Genomic DNA, 18,596 nt, shown 5'->3' on the forward strand with positions numbered 1-18,596 from the left:
GGGTAGTGATGATGTAATCGCTGCGCGCAGCTCTGTGTCCTGCAGGTGCTGGGCCAGGGCAGGCAGACTGACATCTGAAAGAGGGGGGGTTCTCCCTAAGTCCTTTAGCTGCGTTGTAGCGCGCCCGCTGCATGAGTTCACAGAGGGTGGCGCGCGCTCTGGAGCAGCCGGCGCGAGGCACCCCTTGGCAGCCTAAGGAACATCCTCCTGTCCTGTTGCACGCTTCCTGCTGCAGGTAACGTGGGTCCGTGTGAGTAGAACGCCACACACTCCCTTTTTGGCCGCAGGGGAGGTCCAAGAGCGGGTCTGGGTCCGATATCTGCGTATCATATAGTTTGTCCCGAAGTGTTCAGATCCCCCTAAGATCGCCTGTCAACTTATGGCAACGTTGACATCGGATACACAGCCACTGGTGAAACGCAGATCAATACAGAATATTGAGCCAGTGCATCTAGCGGACACCGTATCTTCTGCTGTTTCAGTGTCAGGCCTTTAACTGGGGCGGGTACTGACTTTGAAACGGGACCCTACCCATTCCTCTCTATTCAGATCCTTAAGTTTACTACAGGCAAAACATTGATCGGTTTGTCAACAATGACTGTGAAACCTTCAAGACAATCAGCGGTTGGAGTTAATACAATATCTATGGTAACTGATTCTGATTACAATGTGGGAACTGTTATCCTGAGTAAAATGTGGGTTTAGTCACAGACGAAAGCGACGTCATATAAAATGTAATACCCACCTTAAGTGAAAAAGAAACTCAAGTTAAACTAAACAATCGAAAATACAGTTCTCTTATAGGAAAGCTCAATGGATAAATGCAAACCAGTATTTTAAATGCTTCTGCTTAAGTGTCATTCAGTGAGTCTCCTGTACTGTGAAACCTAACCAGGGCAGACAGATAAACAAGTCTTTCTGCCAGAGTTCCTGCTTACCTCAAAGAAATGCAAATGTGAGTTGATAATGCAAATGTAAAGGATGCTTGGGGGCTGGTACTGGCTTTAATTGATCAAATCATTCGAAGCTATGTGATGGCAAAGATTTATTATTTTTGAGCGGTAGTGCAACGAGTTAACAACTGACTAGAGAAGTGTGTGCTTTTAATTGTAATTAGGGCTCCCGGTTTTATGGTATTTATTTTTTTGACATTTCTGTCTGTATTTATCCATATTTATTTTGGCTCTTCTGGAAAAATGAAACTGAAATTAGTATATTTTCACATTTATTTAACCGGTAAATATGAACTCATGCTTGAATGCCTATTCGGTTTCAATGCTGTACACACCCGCAGAAGATAAATTAAATTAATGCACTTTTAAGAAAATATGCAAATTTAAATATCAACCTAGTGCATATCTCCTGCTGTTAAAGCCTCTTTACAAAAATTCCTTTATTTCCTCCCCCCCCCCCCCCCCCTTACTTATCAATCCACACAGCTATTGGCCGGGCAGTCATGGCAGACCGTATTTAGGATTACTCAAAAAGCAACCCAATTTCCGTTTTTATCCACATAAAAAAAATACAGCCAAGAAAATGTTTTCTGTCTCTACTTATCTGTAAAAACAGGGAGCCTTAATTGTAATTGTATTTATTTATCTCTTACTATCCTTGACGAGGTGTTGAAGGGACAGTTATGTAAAAAATGGTATTGCATATAGTCTGGGTATTGCTAAAATATATATTTTGGAAGCACCATTTTATCTTAAACCTTTTTGTACATTTTGTAGCAGTCTCTCATACTGTGTGTAATGCAAGTTTAAAATAATGACTTTCATTTTCAGTGTTTTCTGCCACAGGGTGTGACCTCCTAGCACTAAAAATGCTCAAAGCAAAATCAAAGGGGATGATGGACGTAGTGTTGAACATTGCAAGCACTCACCCCCAGTCAACTGATCTGGGTTTAATCCATCATCATTCTTTAGCTCACTCCGCCACCCCAGTTCAGACATGGCCATATGCAAATCAGTCTGACCCTGTGCCTCATGGGAACAGTCCAGCCCTAAATGCCAAGCCATGTCTTCCCTGGACCAGAAACTAGCATCCTGGGACCGGTTTCGGGTTCTTAACCCTCATCAGCCAGACTTTCTTGAATCCAGTGGCAAAGTGAGCAAGGGACCCACGTCTGGTCATACCCTGCCAACTTAGGGCAAACAAAGCAAAACCAAAGGGGATGATGGATGGAGTGTTGAACATTCCAAGCACTCACCCCCAGTCAACTGATCTGGGTTTAATCCATCATCATTCTTTAGCTCACTCCGCCACCCCAGTTCAGACATGGCCAGAGACTGATTCCAGACACCCCCACCGTGGTCTGTGTACCAGCTAGCTCGCAATGCCACAATAACCTCCTCTTACCAAGGGGAGAATAGTTCTTGGCAACTATCGAACATGACAACCTTGATCCCTCAGGACCATGGAAACAGTAACTTACTTTTCGCTCAGTCACTTGTGCTTACTTGTTCTCAGAGAGAGAAACAGAATAAACGGTTGGTACGTTTTCGATAAGTATTTATTGAACCGTAGTTACGCATATATAAATGAGTAGTAGCACTAGGAAAGTAAACAGATGGTAGGTTTCTTCCATTTTCCTAAAACCATAGGTAAGTATATAAAATACATGGCAATAAAATGCGTACTCCTACGACGCACCCTAACTAGATGGACCAAAGTGTACCTAGCATGTGAGTAGGTGTAAAGCCAAGAATCCCTCTAGGATAAAGCCTACTCCATTACCTGATGTGAGACTGTGGGACCCCTTTTTTGTCTCGAGCTGAACACCCCGCTAGGGATGTCAGACCACTGCGAGCTGGAGTATCTGCATGCAGGAGCCTCAGCGTCTCGCGTCAGTGTGTCGGCATGGAAGTCGTGATCTCCTCTCTCTATCTCAGCAAGATGTGTTGTTTATATTCCCTAAGTTATCACCAGGGGTTCTACCTTGCTTTGCCAGTGTCGGACCTAGGATGACGTTGGGAATGAACTTTATACACAGTTATTATGCAGGAGATGATGGTACTGCTGTGATTCCAAGAAACTAAGAATCCTCATGCATAATTTGAGGCCAGTGTCCAAGGAAAAACCCTACGTACTTATGTGTATTGTAACTGGGTAAAAGGTCAGTCCTTCCAATCCGTTATGTATGTAGTATAGGAGAGAATATAGGTGAAGGGTTATGATGATACGTAGACCTATATTGGGGTACCTACATGAAATATAACACTACAATCGTCTGCCTCCATTAGTTGTTTCATGGGACTGGTTGCAACACATGTTAAAAGTACTACTTTAGGTGTAACCATATTAAGCAATCTAGTGGTCTGTTATGAGTAACTTTACATGCTTGTTGAGAACTTGTCAGGATACTTATGACACTAGTATTGTGCGAGAAAATAAAACAAGTTTGCCAGAAAGCTAAAATGATGAGCAGGTTGTGATAAGGACACTGCAACCTGCACTTTGGCATCTGTGGGAGGAATGGAGAAAATGTTGAGGCAAACATTTAAAAAGCATCATTTTGTCTTTTGTAAAGGACCGGTCCAGCTGATGCCTATAGTTTATTCACTTTTCCTGTGTTCCTAAACTGAATGCTGAATTCCTAATCTCTGATTTTGATTTTAATTTCTATTTCTGACGTTGACAATGATTTGCTGTATCCCTCTTTCTTTTATTCCGCTTGCGTAGGCAAATACTATAGTTTGTTCTTGCTTGTTAAATGTTTTTCTATACATGGAGGTAATGCAGAATAAGGGATGTAATTTATAATATAAGTAGACATTGACCGCTTTTGTATGTTGTGTACTTTTGTAATTGTTATACCTGGCACACCACATGGATAATGCTTGCTCGGTTCTGTTTGTTGTACTCTGTAGGGTTCATGTGGAAATTAAATAAAGAAATATTGCAAAAACATCAGAAGTGCAATGGAATGGGTGGTGAGAAATTGAGAGGAGGCTTCACGCTTAGCAAATTTAGACATGTATTGCTCAGTTGATTACAATCGTTACAATAATAAACACAATAAAATCGGTATAACGTTAGTTGTGATTCAAACATAAGAGCCAGGAATATAAAGTTGTATAAAGGTCTGGAATGGACAAAGTTCAAAGGCTGGAAAACAGTTCAGTGCAACATTGCATGCGTAAGTAGTCATTGACCAGCAAAGACTGACCTCAAACACAAAGCTACTTTTCAGGAGCTCTCGATAGTAAGTCATCCCCCTTCTCTGTCATCAATAAAATTAGGTGGTTGCAAATGACAAGTCCGACTTCTCGTACCCAGCGGAACACTTATCCATTTAAAACCACCACTAGATTATTCCTGTCGTGCTCTACCTCAACGTAGCCCCTCAATCAAAACGTTTTCTCCGTACTTACTTTTACAACTCTTCCCATCACGTTTCCTTCCTTCCATTTTTTTCTTCAGTAGGTCACCTCTCACTCTTTTAATGACAAGTGGCTGGGATTGGTAATGCTTCCAAGAATTTGCTTTCCTCGGACTGCATAAAATTCACAAAATCCACCAAAGCTTCTCATCTGTTAAATTAAAACATTGTTCAACAGCCTCCCTACATGTTCTCACGCAGAATCTGAGCAACACTGGATTCAGAAGAATTCTTCAATCAATTCCACAGACGAAGAAAAGGTATTTGGTTTGGCGTTACGCAGGAGAGCTTGATTACATTGTACTATATACTTTCAGTCCTGGCGGGACCAACTGAAGAGATTTAAATGTACACTGCAGCTTCTAAAGAAGCAGTCTATTTATTGTTGCTGCCCTCACCAATAAAAGAAAAATTAACATTAGTGGAAAAGAAATACAAATATACCCTAAATAAATAAATAATAGAATAAGTTAATCATCTATTTAGTCGGATGGATGGATGGAGAGGGCACATTTCAAAATTCTTTACTACCACATGTGTAGAATAAATATCCTTGGTGAAGTCTGTATTGGTGAGTTTTCTGAAGAAAGAAACCTGATTTTGAGTTACCTCTTTTTAATGATTTGCGAATAAAAACCTTGCAATAGATTTATTTTCGCTCCTAGACAGCCCATGAGTGACCGTTCAAGAAATTAAAAATATATATATATATTGTCACAAATCTTTCTTACAATAGCCCAAATCAATATAAATTGTTAGTTGAAGTTCAGAAAGCAAATGACAGCTTATACCATTTTTTTTCCTCCATTTTTCTGGTTCTTATAAATGAGCAGGCAGGGCCTTTGTACAGGCTTTCAACAAGGAAGACATTCAACAATATGAGTGTTAATGTGTCTTGTTTTTTTAACTATAGTATTTGTTTACCATTTGCATATTTTAAGATGGCTATTTCCTCTGTTTGAAATCCAAATGTCCTTAAGGTTCAGAATGCTTGCTTTGATTACATTTCTGATTTAAAAACATTGTGTGTTACAGGGCTGGTCTCGCAAACATTTGGGGTGGCTCAGTGATCTAATGCTTGCTGCTTCTGTTTTGTATGTTTTGTCTTGTTTTAGGATCAGAAGCCTTGGGAAGCACATTGCAAATCTCATGCAAAGCTTGTATTTGCCTGATACGGCTCTCTGTGCGTGGCATCTTACCCCTTGCCCCCAACTATGCCAGCAGCCACAGTGGACCATAGTCAAAGAATATGTGAAGTCTGGGCTTGCAACCTTGAAGAAGAGATGAAGAGAATTCGCCAGGTTATTCGCAAGTATAATTATGTTGCAATGGTATGTTCTTCAAGTTTTTTGAGTTAAATCAGATTGCCAGACAACATTACTTTCTCGTATACAGCTCATCATTGAGGCTTCATAGTTGGTACCTAAGTGTTGCTAACCCATGGCACCTCTCCTTTACAATCATGCACAACTCATTTATACCATGCGTTCACTGATGCAACTTGGCACAAAACCTATTTAGTTGGTAACTAGTGCCACCCAACAGCTCAGATAGACCAGGAAGGGCAATGAATACCCCTTCACTCTCTTGGAATGAAATTGTCTGTCTGTGGCATCCATTGACTATGGCTCACAAGCTCCCATAGACTATCTACACAAAGGGACATCACTGTTATCGGACACAGCATATTCTACCCACGAAAGCAGCAAGAAGTACCACCAAGCATTACTTTGAACAGAACAGTCTCGCCTAACAATCACGACTGCTGACGACCATCAAATGGTCAATGAGATATACCATTGCCATGCGGAACATCCACACAGATTCCAAAAGCTCTACAAGCCCATACAAATTCCAGAAGTGCTCTTTACAAGTGTTGATAACATACTATATGTGTAACACAGTGATTGATACAGTTTTCTTTCAGTAGCATTTCAAAGTAACCATCGTCTGTGCTATTTCATGTATCTAAAGTGAATGTTGGTTCATTTGAAGCTTGCAACAACATGATTGAGTTCGGCAGTATTTAATGCATCCCTCTGTTTAGAGGTGAATGGATGTTTCACAGTGCTGATAGAAAATGTTGTATTTTACTATCTTTTACATGATGTTAGCCTCCTGTTGTTTACTATTTTCCAATACCTAATTTTAGTTTACATTTTTATTCAAATAAATATGTAACAACCTTCTATTTAGGACCAGAATGGGATACAATATTCAACTTATTGTTTATGTAATGGATAAGTATATAACTTGAGAACTACATCAAACTATACTACATGTATACCAATAATTTGATAAAATACACCATATAGATTGCTAGATTTGGATAAACACAGAAAAATGAGAAAGGGAAGAATGCTTAGAAATGATAGGAAGGTAAAGTGGGGGCGGGGGGAATATACTAAATCAGTCCAAAAATAAACATAGTAAATCAATCTATAATGTACAGTGCATTAATGCGATCTAAAAACCTCTGTAGCCATATTTCCGTTGACATGGTTTAAATGGGAACAATAAATAATTATGAAAACATAATTCTTTTTTTTTTTTACAGTTCAGGGAAGTTTATGTACTTCAAGTGTAACATTCATGCTAACTGCCAAAGCACAAGATTGACATATTTGTCCTTATCAACTCTATCTAGTCTGTGATTAAAACATACAGCATACTACCAGGATTTAAAGCTTAGATTAGTTACATTTTTCCAATTCTTGCTTATCTGTTGAGAAACAGGAGCTATGAAAGGAGCTATGAAGGCTTCAACTATTTTTTTTATCATGGGGTTGTTTAGTCCAATCAGTAAATAGACTTCTAAGAAAAAAAAACGTATTATCTGACAAGATAGAGTAGATATGCACATGTACAAAAATACGGGTATAAGAAAGTGAATTATTAGTGGGGGTGGGGGAGGTGTCCACCACAAGTAATAAAGCCAAAAACGTGCTAGGACCAGGCCAGGCAAAGGTGTCAGTAATTTGAACCTGACCACAAACCCTGTTCGGCATGGCACAGAGCAAACCCGCTTAACTTAAAAAAATAAATAGAAATAAAAGAAATGCGTGTAGCATTTAGCATTACCAAAACAATTTAAAAGTCAAAAACCCAACACAATAAAACCCCAACTCTAATTTAGAAAAATGAATCAAAATGACCCCGAAGTGACAAAAAAAATGTAGTAAGGGGAATCTTAAGGTATTTTTATTTTTTTATTTTAAAGATTTAAGAGAAAAAGTAAAGCCCCTAATCAGTAGTCTATGTTCGCCGGTGACTGTCACCTGGGGGCCATTTGAGGCCAACCACAATGGAACACAGATTGGAAATGCCAGACCAGTACATTCGTCCCAGTCACATATTTTACCTAAGGACCTAGTTACTGAAATGGAAGTCGAAAACCTTAAGCTGGGTAGTTACAAAGTCTGTTTCTGATGAAGTCTTCCTCTCAAAGGTAGATAGCAGTTGGACGGGGTCCAGCTGAAGACATACGTTTTGGCAGTAAAAGTTACAAAATTGTGCCCACAGAGGTCGGTTTTTGGCAGTTCAACTAAAACATTCACCAAAGTCTAGAATTCAGCAGCACCAGAAGAGTATGCCTTGTACTGTGAACTCTATATATAGGATGCCGTAGCAGATGACACCAATAATTAATGATTCCTTGGTAGCCTGCAACTCCCTAAACTATCGCAGGAGGCCTAAAAAATACTTGGTAAAAAATCTCCAATGAAGAAATTGAAGAAGCAATTAATTAAAAGGATGCTGGTAGGAAAAGCCCCAGGGAAAGATAGATTACAAGTAGAATTTTATAAAATGTCAGCACCATAGGTAATTTTCCTTTTGAGGAAAATATCCAGAGAATGTATTCAAATGGGAAAGCTTCCAGCTGAATTAAACATGGCCTTTATCTTATGGGTTGCAGAATTTACTGACCCGTTGTGTTAATCAAACGTGAAATGATATGGTGCCTTTTTTTTTTGTAACGCACCACAAAATGTACATACCTGTAAATTAACTGTATACATTTAAGAATATAGCAGCAGATAGTAAAGCAAAAATGAATCACTTTTTAATTTTTTTTATTTGAGAAAACAAATATTTTAATAGGATTGAAGCAAATCAAGACATCTGGTGATGTGCAAATGATAAATATTCACTCAAACCCGTTTTTCCACATCAGTCAGTTGTGTGCTATGTAGTATTATAGGTAAAAGTGTATGTCTGCAAATCTTGTGGCCATTTCAAAGGAAAATGTGCTGTCTGTAAATGACTGCGCAATGCATGATACTTTAGTTGTTGTCAAGTGTGTTCCAAAATGCACCACTAGATACATACTACACCCATGCCAATCTGCTGCTGAATAATACATGTGCTACACTTTGTGTAAAGCTAGGATTTTTCACAACCCTGGTGACTTAAGTGATTTAACATTGATGTCCGCTCACCCCGCTTTGAAAATTGTTCCAGCACCGCTGGTGGAAACGTGCTGAACTATTTCGTGAAGTCCAGTATTAAAACAGACCCTTGTATTCCCAAGTAACTTTTGTGCGTGCGTGTGCGTTTTTTTTTTTTTTTTTTTTTTTTTTTTTTTACTTCACAAAGCCATTTCAAAAGAGAATGTGCTCACTATGCGTGATTATAAACAATCGACCTACTTGCGTATGACTTTCACACATAAACTGAGAAATATGGAGCTTCTGACCTGGGATCTGGAAATCATGTCAAGACCCTATGTTGGATCATGGCAAATAACATAATCTCCTATGCTCAACATAATCTCCTATGCTCAAAATAAAATGTATCTGACCTGTGTAATGCAACCTGATGTTCATGTAAAGCACTCCAATGCCCTTGTGTAGTGTTTGCGATATATATTGCGATATATAGCCAGCTGTGCGGGCAGCTGTGCGGGCAGGGAAACCGTTATGTCCCGGGGGTGACCACCCAGGAACATAGCTGTGGGGGTGCGGTGCACAGGGCAAAGCCACCAACCCCCCAACTTTAGTTATTGGCTCGACTCTAGAGTGGGTGATGGTCCCTTGAGCCACTATCGTACCGGGAGTTTTTACCCGGGGCCGAAATCTACCTGTGAGGGTGTCCACGCATGCCCCTCTCCCCCTATTCTAATCAGTAATCCACCCCCTGGCGGCATATACAAAACAAGTGCAGAAACTCATGTATTTTTCTTTTTTAATTTTTTTTATCACAGATGCTTTGCTAATTTGCAGTACATAAAAAAAAAAAAAGTTTTTGTCCCGCGGCGTTGTCCATGTTGGACCCCACCACCAGACCTATGGGGTCAGGGTATCCCTAACCTCCAACCTTCACCTTCTCAGCATGTGATCTGTTGGATCCGCAGAGGTGTCGCCTCCCTAAATATACACATTTATTTTTCTTTTAATTACTCCAAAACTACTGAACGGATTTTCACCACATTACGAAAAGCACTCTTTCTTGACTAAGATCTATCTTTGTGCCAAATTTGGCTCAGTTCTATTCAGCGGTTTGGGCTGTGGTAGTGTTCAAAATTATATGGAAAGTTGCATGGGAAAAAACGTGTTTAAGGACCCCCCTTTTTTCTCAGCTCCCACTTGAGGAATGACTCCGAAATTTCTAAACCGCTCTTGAACTGAGCAGCACTATAGTTTTTTAAAATTTTGTGAAGATTCATCAAAGAGCGCCAAAGTTATTAACAAAAGAAAAAACACTTAGCCTACGGAAACTAGGTCCTAACTATAACTATCTTCTAGTGACTGATCTATTATTATTATTTTTTTTTTTTTTTTAAACATGTTTTTATTGCAGAGTTATAAACAAGGCATCCATTAAGTCAACCTGTACACGCATGTCATCTCAAAGCACATCCGTCATTATAAAAATGCACACAGCCATTCAGCCCACATCCCGGGGGCCGGGCGGCGTACCAGTACAGGGACTCAGAGTATCATGGCGAACACCTCATAGAGATGTCAGGTCAACAGCATAATATAGTATCTGCTTTTATACCCATCAAACTCCCTCCCCAAAAACGCCGCCAAGTATAGTCAGCCACTCAGAGTGGTTGGCACCAGTATTGTTCGTGTCCACAACATCAGGTCCACACTATTGCCCTCCCGTGGTAGCGGTTCCTAAGGCCTATCGGTAATCACATTATATGTACCCAAGGAGCGCTGCTCTGGAACCCCGTTCCCCTGTAGGCATCAGTCATAGGTCCTTTCTGCAGGCGCTCTTCTGATCACTACAGCAATACCCCATTAACTCCCCTCCACCCTTCCCACCCCCCAACTGCTGCTGATGTGGGTTATAATTGTGGGTTCTGACGCTAAAGTTTGCCATTAATCGGGTTTTGCATTTGGTCTCCCAAGCCTCATGGAACCTCGCCCTCCGAATGTCCGTGTTCTTCGCACTCCAGCAGGTAGTCTTGCAGAGCCTGTACTATCATCTCCCAAGCCCTCGCCAACTCCAAGCCCTTCTCGTTACCCGCCTTGGCAGCCTGGTGCCTTCTGAGCACACTTTCACATCTAGACCATTTCAACAGCTCATTCATCCATCTCCTAACTGATGGGCCCTCCCTGGATTTCCAGTGCCATGTAATCTCTCTCTGGGCCAACATGAGACCTAGGTCAATGAATTTGCTCGTTACTTTCGTCCTTGCCGTATGAGGGAACCAGAGCAGTAGACATGTCGCCATGTCGAACTCTACCTCCCGGTCAGTGACTGCGTTCAGAAGCTCTCCTACCTCATCCCAATACGTCCCTAGCTTCGGGCACCCCCACAGTAGATGGTCTAGCTCGGCCCCAAGCGCTAAGCATCTCGGGCATGCCGCATCCTGCACCTTAAAGTATCGTCCAATCTTTCCCGGGGTCATATAGGCCCTATGTAGGATGAAGAAATGTACCTGCTGAAAACGGGCATTCCTGCTACCCTTCCACGTCCTTCGCAGAATATGGCTCCAGACCGTGTCCGGAATGGGTTTGCCTATGCTTTCCTCCCATTTCTCCTTCAATGCTGTGAGCGGCTCCATTCCCTCATGTAGCATTCTAGAGTGGAGGCAGGTCACCGCCTTAATCGTTCCCGCTGCCATCACCACGTACTGGCAGGCCATGGTTGTGGTAGGTTCCACCAGCCCTTCCCTCCAGTGCTTTTGTATCGCTGCAATCACCGCCGCATGCAGGAGGTAACTCCCATCCGGGAGGCCAAACTGATCCTGCAACATCCCGAAGGGGGCAAGCACCCCGTCGACATAGAGGTCCCCTACCATCTGCAGCCCTAACTCTTCCCACTCCGCCAACGGGGACCAGTCGCCTCCATGCGGCAACGCCGTCCGCATCCCCAGAGGGATCTCCGGTGCATACGGTCGTGCTGCTTTCGCTCTCTTCATGCTCGTATGCCAGCACAGCCGAAGAGTTCTCTCCTCTATGGATAAGCCTCTCAGATCCAGTTTCTGTTGCATGACTATGTAAGATAAAATGTGTCTCTGGATACCGGTCCCCCTCTCTTGTTCCGGGCCTCTAAACACTTTAGCAACGTTCTGCGTTAAAACTTGTAGCTGTGCCTCCAGGTAATATAATTCAAAATCAGGGACCGCCAACACTCCCTCGATTTTGGGCCGCATCAGAGTAGTCCAGGCCACCCTACGCCGTCCGCTCCCCCAAAGGAAGCCAATAATCAACGTCCTCAGGTCTTTGAAGATCGCTGTGGGATCCAGATTGGCAGGGTACGGAAGTAATAGAGCAGCCGAGGCAGAGCCACCATCTTTAACAATGCAACTCTGCCCTGCACCTTCTGGTGACTGATCTATAGATAAAAAATATAGTACAGATGCATAGATCTGGTCAAAAATGCACCACTGGACTTCATTTTGCACAAAAACGGGCATGAGGCCCCATCCAATCCTCTGCTTCAGAAGGGGTTTTTCAAATTTGCTAAAAACACTGGTATCCAGGGCAGCAACCTACTCTGAAAAGTGTTCCAGAGACAGTGTAGTTCACATTCTGCTGCTTTGTTAGGCAGATCAATCGCTTGCCAACAGTCCGATAAGGACATATCGAAGGGCATGGTCAATGTTGTGGTGATTATTAACAATTGCTGGTAGAGAAGTGTGTTATTTTGGTAATTCATAGTGTTTTCAAAGCATGTGTACTATTACATTATAACAAGCATTGGCATAGCCAGTAGATCTCGCCTTTGGGACTTTATAAGTGTTTAGCAATGCAACAGTTAATGTTGTTGCACCAAGGATATTGTGCTGGATACCTAAACACTTATAAGGTTCCAAAGGCGAGACCTATTGGCTATGCCAATGCTTGTTTATGGTGCTGTGATACACACTCAGCCAGAGCACTGTGATGCTATGACGATGGTAAGGTTTTCACTATTGTTAAAGTCTGATTAAAAGCCACAAAAGGAATTTGTTTAGGCTGATTTGGTGCAGAATGAGTGCTGGCTTTTAGCCTTTCCTGGTAAAAACTTATAGGCCTTTTGTAACTTAGGGGGGTGGTTTCAGCAGTGATGCAGCGATGCACCCTCAGTACAAAGGCGCTGGGGAACGTTGGGGGGATTAAGTGAGCTATTGCCCAGAGTCACATGGTGCTGGGCTGAGCTGCCACCGGTGATCGAACCGTAAGCCCCCGGGCTCCAAAGTCAGCCGCTCTGGCCACTGCGCCGCACCTCTGATGTATTAAGTTAAAACGTTTTGATGACACTGTCTCCCATCCTTGAAAGTAATGTCCAATGGCGATGGGACATGATTTTTCTTTTGTTGCAATGCCTGCAGCACACCCTGCTTTTCATTAACTCTGGTATCAATCACTTAACACCTGACGGCACACTTCAAGTACCCATCTAACAGCTGCTTTCATCCACATACCACGATTAGATTTCTAAAGCACTATGAGCCGATGGCTGCGAGGCCCCTTATGCCTAGCAGCGCTGCACCACTGCGTCTCCCCGGGCCTTGCAACGCTTGAGCCTTTTGAAAGGTGGTGCTCGGGTGCGGGGTCACTAAGTGAGCAGGTGCGGGGCCCTTAGGGAGCAGGTGCGGGGCCCTTAGGGAGCAGAAGCGAGCCCATTGGTAGTTGCCCACGCCTAGGGGTGGCCCCAATACAAACAATGCAAGGCAAGTGCACTCTAAGCCTGTGTGGATAAACCAAGACTTAGCCTCAGAGTCTAGACTTAATGTTCACATTTACAGCTGTATTTAAACATCACACCTTTGGCTCAAGGGCCGCATGTCAAGACCTGGAGTTGCGTTCACCTCCGCTGCTGAACTCCGCAAAGCCTACGCTATGTGTTTTCCTTTCCTACTTTGTGTCAAGCGTCGACTTGGAGATGACGTCACCACAAACGTGTCCTCGTGACGTAACTGGGAGAGCGCCGGAGAAACCCAGCTGCCGTCGGTGGAGCCAGCTCTGCAGCACACTTTCAGACAGTGCCAGCTATAAACGTGAACTTAACAAGAGGAGGGGCAGAACAGGCAATACTTGTGTCCACACATACTTTATGTGAGGAAAAAAAAGGCACGGAGACGCTCTCTAATCTTTACTAACCACTGACCTACATAATTAGCTGCAGTGGAAGTCATTAAGGGTTTCAAAACGCGCACAAACTCTCACGTTTTAGCCATAGGATTTTATGACTTCCTCTTCCATCAAGTTAACGAAAGCGGTGGCAAAACTTGCAATCTTATTTTAATGTGCAAAGCCAGCGAATGCGGAGGCCCATAGAACGCAAAGCTAGTGCGTGATGTTTTTCCTTTTTTGAAGTTACCAATACTTAAAAAAAAATATTCTTCCAGAAACTTGCGGCAGTAAATACATCTTCTGCTTAGAAGACAGAATAATATTTTGCTTTTGTAGGATTCTGTTAACGCTTCATGGATATTAGCATAAATTGCATTACAAGTTGTGTGGCGCAATGGATTTGACAACTTGAAGGTAACAATTGTTATTAAATCCGGCATACTCTATACTTATATACATGTGAAGGGGATACCACAAGTCATTAAGGAGTTCTGTCTGCAAACAGAAGCGGTTACCGCAAGGTGAGTCACTGTCACACAGCACAGACAAAGTACCAGTCTATGGTGGAACTGAAGGAGCCACTTCAGTTCATATGACCCTGGCATGGTTGGTAAGTGAAGCTCGTATCAGACCCTACCATCAAACAACCCTCTCTTGCCAGCTTCTACTACAGTTCCAGCCTGCATGCTCAATATGCCCCATTATGGAATGGAAGAAAGAAGTGTATATTAAGTAAAGTAAATAACGTTGCTTCTGCGTCAGTTCGCAACACTTCCTGTAATACGGTAAAAGGGGCTTGGCACTGTTTTTTGAACACGTGTATTTAGTGTTGTTTGAAGTCTTCCTCAATAGAAATGTTTCATTATCTGCTGCCGTCCTATAGCTCAATGTGGAATTTTCTGCAGAAAAACACATTTTAATGGCTTCTGTACTCTCCAACTTTAAACAAGCACGCGAAAAAAAAGTGATCACGATCACGCGAAAAGAAATAACAAGAAGAGAGTTCACATCAGGAGTAACAAGCATTGATCGCGATCAAAGCGAAAGACGTGCGGCCGAGTGGTGCTAATGACCCGTGAAAGACAGATGGCGGCTGCGCACGTGCACGCTCACGTGAACGCAAGCGCTAGGCCAGCCAGTAGCACTTTGAAAACTCACCTACTAAATGTCTCTCCGAGCCAGCGCATGCGCTGGGCTCAGCGAGACCTAAAAAATTGGCCGCCTCATGGTGGGTCGCAAAAGGCTGTCTTCTAAAAATTGTTTTGTGGTTCTAAAAATTTGGAAAGCGCTGCTCAAGTTGCATTTTCAGAGTAAATCCCCTGCTGTCACATGGCAGCCTCCTGGGAGGTGTGATTTAGCTACCATGAAAGTGAACAAATTGGATGTGTGACCTCCTGACAGGATGGGCTGGGGGATGTGCACTCCAACTGCACAAGCTTCAAAGGGGCATCATCTGTCGCAGGCAGAAGTAACTCTCATCTAGACCTGCCTATGCAATTGAATGGCACAAATCTCAGTGAGCAGGGGGCAGGAGTGGCCAGGGAGGGTTAGTGTGGTACCTGTTCCAGAACTTATTCACCAGAGAATTCCTTATTTCCCCAGCCACACCTCTAATGTGCCTAGAGCTTTTATCAGGGAAAGAAAGATTCTGGCATGTTGGATTTTGGCAGAGTAGGGTACTGTGGGATTGCTACGGGTCAATCCGCCAGGAAGTGATGTTTAATAGGGCAGGGTTGCTCCTGGAAACATTTTCCTTATTGAACAAGGAGTCTTACCCACCCACAAGATAGTACCAGGCATAAAAGTGGCACATGTACTCTTCCTGATTAACCATAAAAGCTGGGACGTAAAAACCGTTAAGAGGATTTTTGACAAAAGAACCAGAGATGACTGTCGTTGAGCGGTAGCTGCTGATGTCCTACTACTGCTGGTTGGATTCAAGTTGCTGGTCTGGCCCATGGAATCAAGTTGACTTCCCCAAAAAGTTTCTAAGCCCAAAGGTAGAAATCTTCACTGGGAGAAGGCACCAAACGTACACTGCCGGCAAGGGACCTCCTTCGACTGCTTGGAGCTTTTTCACCAAAAGTCACTGGCATCACTTTAACTTTGACCGATGGCTATCTGACCTCGTGGAACCCTTCTTGGCCACAGCCTGCTGCTTTTCCCCACGGAGTATACTGGAATTCCATTCCACAGGCAGAAAGTAAAAACTTTCCACCGTACCTGGTCAGTGTATCCTACATACACTCCCATCGCAGTCGGCCTCCGCTTTTAACTTTGACCAGTCTAGCGGAACCAGATGCCTGGGGTTGGTGTTTTGCATTTTTGTTTGGCACTAGAAACATTGAAAATTTTGAAAAATCATATCTCTTGGTGTTTATTTGCTCATTAAAATTTTTGTCTATTTTTAGGTCGAGCCTTGGCCGCTCGCATTCTCTATCTGAAGACCTGTTGTATTCCCGCCTGCTGCCTTCCCATTGGTTACGTGCCCTGTCCTTCTTCTTCTTTGCAGCCTGCTAAGTGGTTCCCTTAGCGATACCTCATTTCTGTTTGCGCTGAACATCACAGCCTAACTATAGTTTTTTTCCCACTTGCAGTCTTCATGTATTGTTGGGTAGAACTCCTTTTTAGGTCGAGCCTGTAACAGCGCGCATGCGCTGTTCTGGCGAAGACTTTATGTAGGGACTTTTGAAATCTGCCCTCACACTCTCACATGCTCGTGCTTTTTCTTTTGTCCTACGCTATTGGCTTTTGCGTGCGTCTTTTTAACAAAGACAGCATGCAATTGGCCAAAGGCGGGCGCATTGCTCCGCCCATGGCCTATTGGTGACGGTTACCTGCACGGCTGCCTTGTGGTTTCAATTATCGTGCCCAGACACGGGCACGTTAATTGAAACCAGAGGTCTCTCTGTGGCACGCATGCACCACTTGTTATCACTGTGCTATCAATTGAGAAAAGACTACGTTCATCCTAATCTCTTGACTCACTGTTCATATTGTTTTTTTATTTTTTCAAAAGTCAGTTGTTTAAATATTTTTACTTTACGAATTTTGGCATGTCATTTAAATATTTAGATTGTGTTACAAAATCACGAGGCACCAGGTTGTGAGAAAAGTGCTTCTGTGGGTGAGATATTTTTGCCATCTCAATGCCCTTATCACGCCTCTTAGCAAAAGTTTACAGTCAGTGGTCCTGTACTGCTCTTCATCCTACCAAAGTTAAAAGGAATACAATTCATTTGCGTAACAATGGCAGGAGGCAGGTGACATTTCTACGGCCAGAAACCGTAACCGCTCACAGTTTCAAGTTCCTACAGCCAATACCTTAACCATATTCTAAATATATTATTTTTAGAAAAATGCAAAAGCAGATAAGTCACCCCTACGTGTTTTGTTCTAAACCTACTCGCGGTTTGCAGAAATGGAATTTGCACCACATCAGGATGACTCAATATATCTTACTATCTACCCTACCCATGCTGCGGGCACATGAAAATCCACATTAAAAAGACCTGAAACCTCCTTCGGGGACTTTATTAATTAAATACTTGCTTTAGGGGACACATTTCAAAATGCTAGAAGTATTAACTTTATTATTATTTATTTACTCGCTGACACTCTGCTGTGACCATGCCTGCTTGTATTGAACACATGCTCACCTTAAAGTCTACATTTCAATAACTGTTCAGCCACCAGTGCCCCTCTGGCCCCCATCCACTAGTTAAACCTGTAAAATTATCTCAGAGTTTTACTGTCATAGCCTGTGATTATATAATGCCTATTATGGGCGAAGGAGGGGGCGCCGGGCAGTTTAGGGTTGCTACGTCAACGCCAGGCTTGCAGAAAGAGGATACCCATGTGCAGATGCAGACCTCCTGTCCATGCTGCCCGAGGCTCAGCCTTATTTGCATGGATGCGTGGGAGACGAGCCCCCACCTTATGTCTGATTCCGAATGTATGGCCGGATTCCCATGTCTTTCTGGATGCCTTGAAACCGCCACGTACTCTGCCTCGCCTCAGATGGCAGCCTTTTACGCGGAACCCCCTCCGTCACAACTTTGCTGACCCCTGTTAGCTCAGTCTCACGAATGCGAGACCTATTGCATTGCAAATGCTTGTTCCAATTGTTGCAGCTGCCCTTTGTCTTTGAGTATGGCAGCCGCGCCTCCCTGCTTTTGTTGTGGCTCGCCCACCAACTGACGCAGTGGATACAGCAGGGGGCATGCATTTTCTCAGGTTGCCATTATATCGCAACTTATTCTCACGCAACCAGCCAACCCCCCTGTGCTTGCAACTTCGGGCATCAAGTCTCACCTCGTGGTTTACTCCTTCCCTGCGTGTATCACTTAATCTCCCCATAGTTTCCGTCCTCCCCCCGTCGCTACTTTCCTTTTATTACTCCCCGTGCTTACTCCTGACCACCACCTTCCTAACCTCGCTGCTTGTCACGGTAAACCAGAGGCGCAACTAGAGCCAAATTTCGGGGGGGGGGCTGAGCAAAAATTTCGGGGGGGGCTGAACTTTAAGCAATTGGCAGAGTGGAGCTGCAGGGGCTCTTAGAAGGGGTGAAACAACAGCGAGGCCTCATTAACATGCAAATAGTCGTTTAAAGACCTGTGAAGTACTCGGGTGCGGCTGCTTTTTTGCACGGGAAGGTGTCTCATCCCGGGCTGCCGCACGCGACGGGGGGGGGGGGCTGA

General features: G+C 43.3%; 1 protein-coding gene across 4 annotated transcripts in view; it reads left to right on the forward strand.

Annotated features, from left to right (window-relative positions):
* CNOT7 (CCR4-NOT transcription complex subunit 7) overlaps positions 1 to 18,596 on the forward strand; it is a 232,883-nt gene continuing 214,287 nt past the window's right edge. The window contains exons 1-2 of one of the 4 annotated variants that reach the window (XM_085642014.1): positions 1 to 235; positions 5,497 to 5,712. In XM_085642014.1, the coding sequence (XP_085498140.1) occupies positions 5,596 to 5,712 (117 nt within the window). In that variant the 5' untranslated portion in view covers positions 1 to 235; positions 5,497 to 5,595. Of the gene's footprint in view, positions 956 to 4,564; positions 4,642 to 5,496; positions 5,713 to 18,596 lie in introns of those variants that run through there. The other 3 variants (XM_085642015.1, XM_085642016.1, XM_085642017.1) reach the window with 3 other exon arrangements.

This window comes from Triturus cristatus, chromosome 2_2 (genome assembly GCF_964204655.1).
Source record: "Triturus cristatus chromosome 2_2, aTriCri1.1, whole genome shotgun sequence".
Taxonomy (NCBI): Eukaryota; Metazoa; Chordata; class Amphibia; order Caudata; family Salamandridae; genus Triturus; species Triturus cristatus.